Raw genomic sequence first — 13,935 nt, 5'->3', positions numbered from 1 at the left:
TTTTTCTGTCATCAGCATTCCCAGCCCAATCAGAATCAGAAAACCCAGCAAGAGACAAATTAGACTCCTTACTATAAAAGAGTCCATAATCACAGGTTCCACTCACATATTTTATAATTCTCTTAACAGCATTTAAATGAGAAACCTTAGGGTTGGACTAAAATCTAGAGCAAACACCAACACTAAAAGATATATCAGGCCTACTAGCAGTCAAATATAACAGACATCCAATCATGCTTCTATACAAGGTAATATCAACAGACTCACCTGATGGATCAATTGTTAATTTTGCATTAGCAGCCATTGGTGTTCTAGCATGAGTAGCCTTGTCCAAGCCAAATCTCTTGACTAAATTTCTTGCATATTTAGCTTGATTGATGTAGATGCCTGACTCTGTTTGGTTCACCTGAAATCCCAAAAAATAAGTCAATGCACCAATCATGCTCATTTCAAACATTGCCTTCATTTCATCTGCAAAAGAATGAGCAAGAGAATCATTAGTAGCACCAAAAACAATATCATCAACATAAATTTGAGCTACAACAAAACCAATCTTATCCTTTCTTATGAAGAGAGTTGTATCTGCAGATCCCCTTTTGAATCCGTGCTCAGTGAGATATGCAGTCAATCTGTCATACCAAGCCCTAGGAGCTTGCTTCAAACCATAAAGAGCTCTCTTCAATTTGTAGACATCATCAGGTCTGTGAAGATCAACAAAGCCTTTAGGTTGCTCAACATATACTTCTTCTTGTAGAATTCCATTCAAGAAAGCACTCTTGACATCCATCTGATATAGCTTGAAGTTTAGATGACTTGCTATGGCTAACAATATCCGGATGGACTCTAACCTAGCCACTGGTGCAAAGGTCTCATCAAAATCAACTCCCTCTACTTGTGTGTACCCTTGTGCAACAAGTCTTGATTTATTTCTGATCACAGTGCCATGTTCATCTGACTTGTTCTTAAAGATCCATTTAGTTCCAATCGCATTTACATTTTCCGGTCTAGGAACTAGTTCCCACACATCATTCCGAATGAATTGATGAAGTTCTTCATGCATGAAATTTACCCAATCAGCATCCTGAAGTGCTTCATCTACCTTCTTCGGTTCAAATTGGGACAGATAACATGAGTGCGTGATCACATTCAAGGCTTTTGATCTCAACCTCATGTTATCATTCAGACTGCCCAATATATTTGTGGAAGGATGATTCAATCTCACTCTAGAGGATGGACGTTTGACAAGAGATGTTGTGATTTCTTTCTGTTCAGATGGAGGACTGAACTCACTTTGTATCTGTCGAGTGCCACGAACCGGAGTGGATGGTTCTGAACTTGATGGTACTGAGACTATATCATTCAACACCAACAGCTCTTCTTCACTATGTTTCCCAACATACTCAGTAGGAAAAGAATCATTAACTTCTAGGGACTTATCTTGAGCAGGAACAATGCTTTCTGAAGATACTTCATCATTTATCACAACATTTGAAGATTCCATGACTGTTTTGGTTCTCAGATTGTACACTCTATAAGCTCTACTGGTGGAAGAGTATCCTAGAAAGTATCATTTGTCACTCTTTGCATCAAATTTTTCTAGGTTCTCTCTATCACGCAGAATGTAACAGTCACTGCCAAATATCCTGAAATATTTGACCACAGGTTTCTTCCCTCTCCAGAGTTCATAGGGAGTCTTCTTGGAGTCAAGTCTAAAATACACCCGGTTGAGTGTATGGCAAGCAGTGTTAACTGCTTCTCCCCATAAGGATTTTGGCAAATTTTTGTTGTGTAGCATGACTCGAGCCATCTCCTACACAACCCAGTTTTTCCTTTCCACAATCCCATTCTGTTGCGGTGTCTTGGGTGATGAGAACTCTTGGTGAGTGCCTTGATCATTGCAGAAAGTAGCCAGCTTGGTATTCTCAAATTCTCTTCCATGATCACTTTTGATTCTGGCTATCACAGTATCTTTCTCAACCTGCAATTTCTTGCATAGATGTATCATCTTCTCAGGAGCCTCAGCTTTATCCTTCAAAAGCACAACCCAAGTATATCTAGTAAAGTCGTCCACAACAACTAGAATATACTTCTTTCCACCCAAACTTTGAACTCTAGCAGGACCCATGAGATCAATGTGTAATAACTCTAAAGGTCTTGAAGTTTGAACACTAGTCACAGAGGGATGCTTGGATTTTACTTGTTTACCTATCTGACATGGTCCACAAATTAACTTATCAATCTTCTCAAATTTAGGTAAACTGATAACTGCTTCACACTTGGAAATCTTCTCTAACTACTTATGACTGGCATGCCCTAACCGTTGATGCCACAACTCAACTTGATCAATCTTTACACTAAAGCACTTGTTGTTTACACTTGGTGTTATGCCATAAGAGTTGTCAGCTGTCCTTACACCAACACACATACAGTCACCTCCTCCATCAAGTATCTCACATTCATACTTGGTGAAAAGAACATTCAGTCCATTGTCGTAAATCTGACTTATGCTGAGTAAATTGGCCTTCAATCCATCAACATACCAAACATCTTCAAATACTGGCAATCCTGGAATGTCCACAGTACCAATGCCTCTGATCACAGATTTACTTCCATCTCCAAAAGTGACTGTCCCAATCTTTCCTTCGAAGAGCGTTTTGAATAAACCTTTATTTCCTGTCATATACCTGGAACAACCACTATTCAAATACCAAAGACAAGAATCACGTGCCTTTAAGGCGGTTAAAGCAGTATAACATACATAATTCTTATCACATGTAATTGTGTCAAGATACTTAAGGAAAGATTTACCAATAACAACAAAAGGCAAAGACAGCAAGTAGACAAGTTGACAATTAAGCACAAAGATTTTCTAAGAATCCATGACAACAGGGATCAAGGATCAGCTCAGAGATCAAGAAATCTCCAACAAAAAAGCTACCCGCTCTGATACCAATTGAACGGTTTTAGACCCCTTAAAAACAACCAGATTGGTTAGCCTAGATTAATTAGCCAAGTTGTTACTTAGTCAAATTATGAAATTCTAGGTTAAAGCAATCAAATAATCATATCAAGATATCAAGCAGCGGAAAATAAATGAACACAAGATATGATGACTCAGGAAACCACACGGTAAAAACCTGGGGAGGATTTGACCTAGCTATCCTCAAGGTAAACCTGAATCCACTATGTGAAAGGATCGAAGTTCATACAGAAGGACTACAAGCTCCCCTCTTGACTTCCTAATGCTACCCACCAGTAGAACTTACTGACACGACCACGTGCAAGCTCCGAATCCACGGACTCCTTCTTTCTTGAATTCTCCAATCAGCTACAAGCACCCCCGCTTGATATTCTTTAAGTGTCAATGGCAGCAACCAAGTTGATCATCAAGCTATTGATACTATCTCTAACTTGAAAACCCTAAGCTTTGTGTAAAGGAAAGCTCCTCTAGATCTCACAAGAGATTTACACAAAACAGCAATGTATGAGCAACAATACAATTGGAGCAACCCTCAAAAACGTGGCTAGGGTTTAGTTTAAATACCTAGGATAAAAACATAAAACCCTAAACGTTTAATGAAGTAGGGCTGAGTTGGAAATTCTGCAGAATAATCAACCTGTGCGATTTTCGATCGATCGAGTCTATTCTTCGATCGATCGAGCCAGGCCGAAAGTCCCAAGTACTTCTGCAGCCACTCGATTCCAACTTTACAATAATAAACCAACTTTGAGCAAGCCTAAACAAGACTAAATACATTGTTTTGATCATGGTTTGCCAACATTACAAATTAGAGTTCTAAATACATAAAATCCTAAGACCTTAGAACCTAACATAGACAAAAAAGTAATTTCAGTGTTGAGTTCAAATTAGAACCGCTAACAACTTACTACTTATGATTTGTTATGAAAATGTTGTGAACGTAGCACTTCTCTCTTTATTATTATTATTATTATTATTATTAGGGTTATGTTAACGGATGCCCTTAGGACAATTAGTAATAAACCATAATAAGAATGTTTGTTTTTAGACCCCTTAAAACACAATTAGATTAACCTAGTTAACAAGCCAAGTTATTACTTAGTCCAAATTCCAGATCTAGGTTAACACAATCATATATCATATTAATGTAAAGTGCGGAATATAAAAAACATAAAGATATGATCACTCAGGAAAACCAAACCGGTAAAAAATCTGGGGAAGATTTAACCTAGCTATCCTCAAGGTAAAACTGAATCCACTATGAAAGAATCGAAGTTTTACAATAACGACTTAGACCACTAACATCCTATTGCTATCTCATGTAGAAAATTTACTGACACGACTACGTGCAAGCTTCGAGACCACGGACTCCTTCTTTCTTGGATTCTCCAGCAAGTACAAGCACTCCCACTTGTGTATTTTTAAGCTCTTTAGTGCAACAACTGAATGATCATCAAACTCTCAATGAAATCTCCTTCTTGATAATCCTAAGCATGTGTGAAGGTAACCACCTCTCAGATTTCACAAGAGATTCACACACAGCAAATAGAGCAACCTCTAAAACATGGCTAGGGTTTCCCTTTTATACCTAGGGCAAAACATAAAACCCTACACGTTATATGGGTTTAGGGCTGAGTTGGAAATTCTGCAGAAAAAACATTCTGTCCGACTTTCGATCGATCAACTCTAATTCTCGATCGATCGAGCCAGTTAGAATTTGATCATGGTTTTCCAACAATACAAATTAGAGTTCTAATACATTAGTTCCTAAGTACTTAGAACCTAACAAACTCTCTCTTTGGCAATCTGTGACAAAACACAAACACAATGCTCAAAGTTACAAGTAAAAGCTCTTTACAAAAATAAAACCTATTACAAAATAATCCAACCTAACTACTATCCATCAGTTGCAAGTGTAGACAGTAGCACGACTAAATCAACCTGTATATTTTCTGAAATACTCAACAAACGCATAAACGCATGTGTGGAAAATACAAGTAAAACAAAAATAAATTCTTGACTTCACAAAACACAAAACAAAGACATATATCATGAATAACACATAAATATAAATCAATGAGTAGTGAAACAAGAAACATATATAACAATGTATCTCCCCCTAACATGAACAGCCCAAAAACAATACATCAAGAGCCAAAAAGAATACATACACAGTGAAGCACTTAGATACAATCTAAACTCCATAAGCTCCATCAAACAAAAAAAAAAAAAAAAACTCCCCCTAACTACAAAAAAAACTCTACAAGTAACCAAAACTGCTCCAAATGTACTCCACCTTTTTGTGATGGAATGCCAAAAGGCAATCAGAATCCATCATCAAAAGGAGGTGGCGAAGGCGAACGTCGAAAATGCGTCAAATCTGCTCGCAAAGCACGGAGCTCATCAAGCATGTCTACCAAAATCTGACCCTGAGCCGCCTGAACGGTCAAGACAGTCTCCAAAGTACGACGAATGTCAAATTCATCCGAAGTAGATGGTGGAGGAACAGCAGCAGCAATACCAACAGGATCAGCAGACACCTCACTAGAAGCAATACCTGTAGAAGAAGGAGGGGGTGCGGTACTCCTCCTCCTTATTATTATTATTATTATTATTATTATTATTATTATTATTATGTGGCATGCATGCATGAAGGATAATAGTTTGACAAAATAAAATTATTGTGTATCAAAGCTAAAAGAGAAAGTTTTTAAACACAACAAAATGTCAAAATCTCACAACAAGCTTGTTTTGAGTTGTGATGGGTTATAATGTGAAAACCATTTTTATTTTATTTTGACTTGTGATAGACTAACACCTTAGTCTGTTATGAACATATTGTGAAATTTCGTTGTAGTTGTAGATGAATTAAGTTCAAACTTCAAAATACAATAGCACCGTGATAAAATTATCAAGTGCTCGATAGTCGATACTACGTTGATTTTGATTGTGTAACTCTACATTTGATAAGGTATAATATGAATTGATTGTAATGTTTATCTTGAAATATTCTTAACTTCATATTTTAGAAGTTCTTTTTGACAAAGTGGAATTGTAGGATCTATTCTATGTTGCGAATTGCAATTCTAAATCTCTAATCACCAAGATGATGATGATGATAATAATAATAATAATAATAATAATAATAAATAAATAAATAAAAATTCCTTACAAAGGAGATGAGTTTGGGGGAAAAAAAAACATAAAGAGGCAAGAAAATGTGATCGCAGGAGAAATTATTCAGAATTCTCAAAGTATAGTGATCCACAAGAATGATTTGTATCACTAATTTCCATTTATATTGAAAAATGAAATACCATATGATTGCACTCCAAGAATATTGAATAATATTCCGTGGTCATGGATGAGTGAGCCTGTGAGGAGTAAGTCTAATAAACCATTTGCTCACCAACAGTCCAATAATTAAATCAGCGGAGACCAATAATTAAATTACGTTAACCATGATCCTGGGACTAACCGATTCATGCCCATGATATCCTAGGTATCTGTCAACATGGTTCTTGGTGGATTTGGCATCAACAATCCCATTTGAGTTAGTGACATATCTGATCACACGAAAACGAGAAATGGGTCTCGCTTACTCCCTCTTGGGCATGCTAAAACTTCGGAGACTCAGACGGGTCCAACAATTCTTCACCACAAGGCTCACAATTAGAGACATGTTCTAAAGTTAACTTGCTTTGGCTCTTTAATCTTGATAGGCTTGAGAAGGACGTCAGGTTCAGTTATTTCCTGGTCCGATGTGCTAGGCTACTATCGGTAAGTAACATATATATATATATAGGTGCCATCTCATATTTGTAAGCCTGAATCATTATTCTAAACCTACAAGATTTGCCTACTAATAAAATTTAAGGATTGCTTTACCCTCATTTTCTACCTGTTACTTCATGGTAAACACATGCAATCATATTACTTAGTGTGAAAAAGTAAAGAAGACAAGCAATATAATGACCCAAGAAAACCAAAGAAACCAACTTTTTCATGGTAAAAAACTTGGGGAGGATTTAACCTAACTATTCTCAAGATAAACAAATTCAATATGATACAATGGAAGTTTACAATAGATTTTCTCCGTAAAATCTAAAACAACCTTTTGTAGAACTTACTCACATGACCACGTGCAGCTCCAAATCTATGGATTCTTCTATCTTGAATCTATTGCACACAAACACCCTCGTTTGTAACTTTGAGATCCCACTTAAAGGTTTCAGATCACCATCAGTAGTTGAACTTTATGCAACAACTTGTTTCCACCAATTCTTAATTGTAAATCTCGTTCCAGTAGATGCTTGTTGAGTTAGAAGGCTACAGAAACCTCACAAATCTCACAGGAGTAACTCATAAGACTTCCAAGATCTTCTAAAACGTATTTAAGGTTTTACTTTTATACCTAGTAGTGTTAGACTAAAACCCTAAACATTTTCGCAGGCTTTAGGCCTGATTTAAAATTTGCAGAATTTGACTTTCAATCAGTCGAACCTTTCGTTCGATCGGTCAAGCTTCACAGAACCTTACTTCTTCTTTCTATAACTTGCATATTCTTGAATGTTGGCTTGTACAATCTAGAGCAATGTCTAACATCTAATCTAGACAAGTTTTTGTTCTCGATTTGCCAACATACATAAATTTGGAAACCAAACATTTAATCCTAAATATTTAGAACCTAACAGTATCTTTAATATTTTCCTCCTTTTAAAGGCCATAAACAAATTCCAAGCCCAAAAAAATTAGTGCAACAACAAAAATTACCACTAGAAAAACTAAAAAATATTGAGCCCAACCAATCAATTTAACCCAAAACAAACAACCTGACCCTTTAAAAAATTTTAAACAAAATAATTTTGTCATTACCTGGCAACAAACACAGGCATCGAAGACCAAAAATTAGAGGCCGGAGTTGCTACACACAGCTAGCAGCAGAGCCGCCCCCCCTAACTCCAAGTCCTAGCTCTGTCCCTCTATACACACACACACACACTCTCTCTCTCTCTCTCTCTCTTGAAACAATTGTGTTTAACCTAATTTAACAGCCAAGTTGTTACATAGGTTAATTACGTAGATCTAGGTTAAACATTCATCAAACATATTATGCAATGGAAAATATAAATAACACAAGATATGATGATCTATGAAAACCAATAATAATAAAAACTCAGTTTCAAAGTAAAAAACATTAGGGGAACTATCCCAAAAAAACAATCCACTATATCAAAAAGAAGTTTGCTATCAAGAATATACCATTCGTAGTAAACTTAACCAAGATTATCCAATCTAGCTCTGAAACCCTCAGACTTCTTTAATGTGGATTTGCTCCAACATGAACCTCTAGTTCATGCCTATGATCTTCAATACACTTGATAGCTAAAGCATTTCTGTAACTTTATTCCACCGGTATATGTGGTATGATTGTGATATCCAATAGATGCTTGAAAGAGTAGAAGATATAAAAACCTCTCAGAATTCAAAAGTGTAGCTCTCCAAGACTTGAAAAACGTGTTTTAAGGTTTTCCTTATATACCAAGTAAGTTTTGACTGAATCCCTAAACGTTCAATGAGCTGTTAGGCTGAATTAAAATTCTGCAGATCCGTATCTCAATTTATTGAAACTTTCTCTCGATCGGTCGAACTAGTCAGCTTTTCACTTTAACTTTCTACAGGTTGTACATTCTTGAATTATAACTTGAAACACTTTGAGCAATGTCTAAATCACTTCACAGACACTAAGATCAATTCCTAGACAAGTTTATGTACTCGGTTTGCCAACATATAAAGTATTTAGAACCTAAAGATTTATATCTAAATATTTAGAACCTAACCACACACACACACACATATATATATATATATATATTGCAAGTCTATAAAATCACCATTTTTAGATGCCCAACTTGTGGTTAAATTCAATTAAGAAACATAAGGTATAGCATATCAAGAATCTTTTATAGAATGCTAATAACCTAATAGGAATAACAGGCATAGAAACAAGAACAACAAAAATAACAACGGATAGCTACGTATAAGAACATTAGGAATTACAAAAATTGGTGCTTTTATTTTTTGGAGTGTTTTAAGTTCTAAATATAATTGTTGGCCTCAGGTGCAACTATTTGTGATGCACTGTGCCGGGTGCCTCTCCTACAAGCTAGCTGACATGTACCCTCACAAAGAAAAGACATGGATTGGAGTTCTGAACACGAATTTTAGAGAAACAAGCCTTTGGATACGGTACATTTCAACCATGTACACCATGGTCACAGCTAGCTATGGAAACCTCCATGCAGAGAACAGTTGGGAAATGATCTTCATTATTTTCTACATGCTTTTCAACCTTGGCCTAGCAGCTTACATAATCGGTAACATGACAAATTTAGTGGTTGAAGGAAGTCGTCGTACTATGGAATTTGTATGTACTTTAATTTTGATTTCTTTCATATTTTCATTCTATAAAGTTTCATTTGGATACTTGAATTTGGATTTGAATTTTAAATCATTGAATTTAAAATGTCTTGATTCCAAATTTATAAAATTTAAAATTTGTTGTTTAGATGCATTTAATTCATGGGAAGGTTTCATAATTATAAAATTTAAAAACTATTGAAGTATGATTAAGGATTTCTAAAATTCTAATGTTATTCCAAATCCAAGAATTCAAGGTTTAAAAATGCTTGGTAAATTTGGCCAAATCAAAATTTTTCACCTTTTAAAATGATCCAAACATTATATTTTGATTTTAATCACCCAAATCCACATGCCCAAATATTTCTATCAACACACCGTTAAATTTCTTTTTCTTCCTTTTTGGTGCCATACTTTTCAAATGAATAGAAATTTTCAATACCCATTACATATTCTCTTTTTTTCTCCTTATAAAATAATCAAAGTATTAAATGAAAAAAAAAAAAATCGGACATATTATATACTATAATTAATTGATTGTAAATAAAGCACTTCTAATGAGACAGAGGATTTTTGTTCCTTTTCAAATTCATTATACATTTTTCATAATTCATTGGTTTGTGTTTCTCTGTGGTGGTGGTGAATTGGACTGGCTAATATTGCAGAGAAATAGCATTGAAGCAGCATCAAATTTTGGATGCCGAAATCGTTTGCCTACAAGGTTAAAAGAACAAATACTGGCTTATATGTGCTTGAGGTTTAAGGCTGAGAGCCTAAACCAGCAACACCTACTTGAACAGCTACCAAAGTCTATCTGCAAAAACATTTTCCAGCATTTATTTTTGCCTACCGTGGAGAAGGTCTATCTCTTTAAGGGCATCTCCAAGGAAAACTTGTCGATCGTGGTACGAAAATATAGTTTGATGCTGTTAAAAAAATTTTAGTACAAGTCTAAACTAATTAAACTTAATTAGTTAAAATATCTTCTGTAGAGACTCAATTTGGATTGACCCTGAGTACGAATGGGTTTTTAGCCCAATCAAGCCCAAACAATAAATTTTTAGAGAGTGGGTTAAAGGTTTAGGCGCTGGCCATCGATCACCAAGTATGAACTTTCTTTTGTAAAAAATACTAAGAGCTTCTTTACAAATGGGGTGATGCTCCTCGGCCCATGGCCGAGGAGACCCTTTTCTTCTTCTTCTTTTTTTCCCCCCTTCTTTACTTTACTTGCTTTACTTATATAGTCTTCATCTTCCTATCTCCTTCTTCCATCTGTTGATCATCCATTTGCCTCTCTTCTGGCCGTCTGTCCCATCAGAGGCCTTATCAGTACTCAAATGGTTCACTCTGACCAACGTTGCCTTGCTAAGGGGTTATATCCCCATTAATGCAGCCAGAGGGGTTAGGTGGATGCATTAAGTGCGAATGTGACAGCTTGCTCTGAGCTTGTCCCCTCCCAAAGATTATCCTTAGAATGCCGAGGACGAACAGGTCCTCGGCGTGGGTCACAAAAGAGGCTTTGTCTAACTTAGCCTTGGCTGGTCAGTCCTCCTCGGCGTTGGCCTTGGGCCTAATACCCGATGGGCCGAGGCTATCGGGCCCACGGGCCCCACAATAGCCCCTCAAAACCCTGCTGCACATTCCCTCGGATGGGGAGGAGGGTTTTGATACCTGCCGGCTCTCTAGACGAGTCGCCCCACTTCGGTTCGTGTTGATGCTGGCGGCTTTTTGATTGCCCGATGCGCGTTTTTAGCGTTTCAAGACTTAATGGGTGCCCACATTAAATTTTGGCGGCACCACGTTTCCCACTTTCAACGGCATGATCTTTTGCTTTTATGAGCAAGCGGTTACATTTGGGGAACCTAAGGGGGAGTATAAGTACCTGTTTGAACCGCTCGATTTCATCATTTTCACGCTTACAATTGTTGACGCATATGATTTGAATCTGGTTGGACTTGTACACTATCTGAAGAGTACCGTCATACTTTTGTAAGTCTTCTTTTTCTATCGATCTCAAATTTCCTTGATTTTACTCCTCCTTTTCTTCTCTTAGAACTCTTAGTCATCTTTGGGGAATGGGTAAGTTTAAGAAGTTGGTTGAGTCTGACGAGATGATGAACAAATTCATCGTCGACTATGGATTACCCAATAATGTGAGTTTGAAGTACTGTGAAGAAGGGGAGTGGTACCTTAAGAGGAGAGAGGGTGAAGTTGTGATCCCAATATTCGCTTTTGTAGAAGGAGGGATGAGAATCCCTATGAGGCCGGTGACCCTCAATTATCTTAGGCATTTCCGCCTGTCTCCTACCCAGTGTGCCGCAAATGTGTTTAAGATATTAGGGTGCGTAGACATCTTGAATGAGAAAATGGGGCTAAGACTAACTCACCATGATGTGAACTGGTGCTATAACCTTCATCACCTGAGGGGTAAGACGTATTATATGAAGACAAGGGTCGATAGGATTCGTCTCATCCAGTGACTTCTTGATTCCAACAGGGGGTTGACTCAAGATTTTCTTATAGTGTCAGGAGAGTGGCACAACGGCTTTCATTACCCAACAGTAGAGGGGGAGCCAGGTAGGACATCCGAAGTAGGAGATAATTTAGGTTTCAGTACTCTCAAATTTTATAACTGTATATTCGATTTGGTTGACTAACCATAAGAGTTTCACTTTTCTTGCCACAGATCCGCATGCCTTTGCACGTCATTTCCATCTGGTTAACAAAGCAGATTTGGAGACCGTTCTTAGGTCGGACCTTTTCCTAAATGAAACCGATAACCAGGTCCGAGCTGCTCATCACATCCTCGGATGCGACCCAACTCAGAAATCATTCCCAGTCCCGAAGCACGTAATTAGAGCTCGTGACCCTCGGCTTACGCAGATCACCGTGGTGGAAGACGGTTTTGCATTTACTGAGGGGTCTTATATACTTGAAGGCATTCCGCTAGCAGGTCCCTCCTCATCCCAGCAAGTAACGGTGGCCGAGGAAGGACTATCTAAGAAGGCAAGGGAGGTGGTTGAACTGAGTTCTTCTAAGGACGAATATAGCGTGTTCAGCCTAGCTGATCAGTCCGAGGATCCCTCTGGTGATCTAGGAGACTCTCATTTGTCCGAAGCCGATCTCCAGTCCCTAAGAGTTGGTACTCAAGCCGAGATGGGTTTAAAAAGAAAACCCCAAACCAATCTTCTTGACTTACTCGAAGGCGGTTCAAAGAAGGGTAGACCAGAAGAGTCGCAGCCCCAGCCTCCAGCACCTCCGCCCCAGATTTTAACTGTGCAAACTAGGTCATCTTCTGCTCCCATAGTAACAGACCCTCCTACCGAGTCTCATGACTCGAAAAGGAAAAGACTTTCCAAGGGTAAGGAGCCAATGGATGGGAGCAAATCCCATTCCCCGCCCGAGGAGGGTAGGTTTCGTAGGCCTCCGAAGCAACTGAAGCTCGGTGATCAACGGAAGAGTAAGAAGGCCAGCCAGCAGTCCGAGATTCAGGCCTGACTGCCAGCTGCCATGCTTCATGATCAGCCCCTGATGGATAACGCTTCGATGCGGGAATCTCAAGGAGCCGAGGGGGCTCTTGTAGCCGAGGCCCTGGAGAAATCTCTTCTTCTTCCCACTGACATGCCGAGCTAAGAAATATGACTGGAGTAGAGGTTGTCCTCGACCTTAAGAAGTATCTAGGAATGGTGGGTCCTTTGGCACCTATTCACTTTATTCAAAGTTTGTCGCTTAGTACCTTTCTTTCTCTTTACGGAGTTACTTGTTTTTATCGGCAGGCTATCCAGGCTCTTTTCAGGTTAGGCGAGGAGGTCGATGACCATAGCAATGCCTTAGCGCAAGAGCGCGACAAGTTCTTAGAGGCTGCCAATACTCTTAAGAGATCTGAGGCCGACCTAAAAAAGGCAGCCGATGATCTGTCAGAAATGACGAAGGCCAGGGATACTGCAGTCTCTGACCTGGCCGTGGCCAGGAAGCAAGCTGAGGATCAAGCTAATCGCTTGCAAGATGTTGAGGGTCAATTACAAACTGTCAAAGAGAACATGACCTATATGAAGGAACAGTTGACCAAGGCAATTCATGAGAAAGGTGTTGCCGAGTATGCCAGGGACGAGGCTGTGAGAGCCAAAGACAAGGCGGTATTTGCAAAAATAGACGCTGAGCGCTCTGTGGAAAAGGCAGAGGATGATGCTTTCGCAGATGGGGTGGCTAAGACTGAAGCCACCCTTCAGGCTCAAGTTCCTGCAGTATGCAGGCATTACTGTTCTCAAACCTGGCATGAAGCCCTCAACCAAGCAGGGGTTGATATCTCATCTGATCTTAGAAGGGAGGACAGGGTATATTACCCTATTGCCATTCGCGAGGTTGCACCTGCTGCTCCTGAGGAGGGATCCTCATTACCATCGGTTGAAAGTCACGATAAGACCGCCGAGGATGCACCGTTAACTGATCAACCATCCGAGGAGGTTGAGCCCCAGAGAACGTTGGGGGAAGTTGTAACCGAGGGTCAGGAAATACCTTAAGACGTGGCAAGTCCT

The 13,935-nt window shown here is 38.7% G+C and overlaps 1 protein-coding gene across 1 annotated transcript in view; it reads left to right on the top strand.

Moving 5' to 3' along the window:
* The window catches only part of LOC112013125 (potassium channel AKT2/3), a gene marked incomplete at its 5' end in the record, with an annotated part of 29,267 nt that overhangs the window by 8,957 nt on the left and 6,375 nt on the right, over positions 1-13,935 (top strand). Inside the window, 4 exon segments of the mRNA XM_065773065.1 lie at positions 6,483-6,644; positions 6,703-6,760; positions 9,102-9,407; positions 10,066-10,305. Of these exon segments, the coding sequence (XP_065629137.1) occupies positions 6,483-6,644; positions 6,703-6,760; positions 9,102-9,407; positions 10,066-10,305 (766 nt within the window).

This window comes from Quercus suber, unplaced genomic scaffold (assembly GCF_002906115.3).
Source record: "Quercus suber isolate HL8 unplaced genomic scaffold, Cork oak 2.0 scaffold_68, whole genome shotgun sequence".
In the NCBI taxonomy this organism is placed as follows: domain Eukaryota; kingdom Viridiplantae; phylum Streptophyta; class Magnoliopsida; order Fagales; family Fagaceae; genus Quercus; species Quercus suber.
Note: the sequence above shows the minus strand (reverse complement) of the source record. Positions and strands in the feature narration are given on the sequence as shown.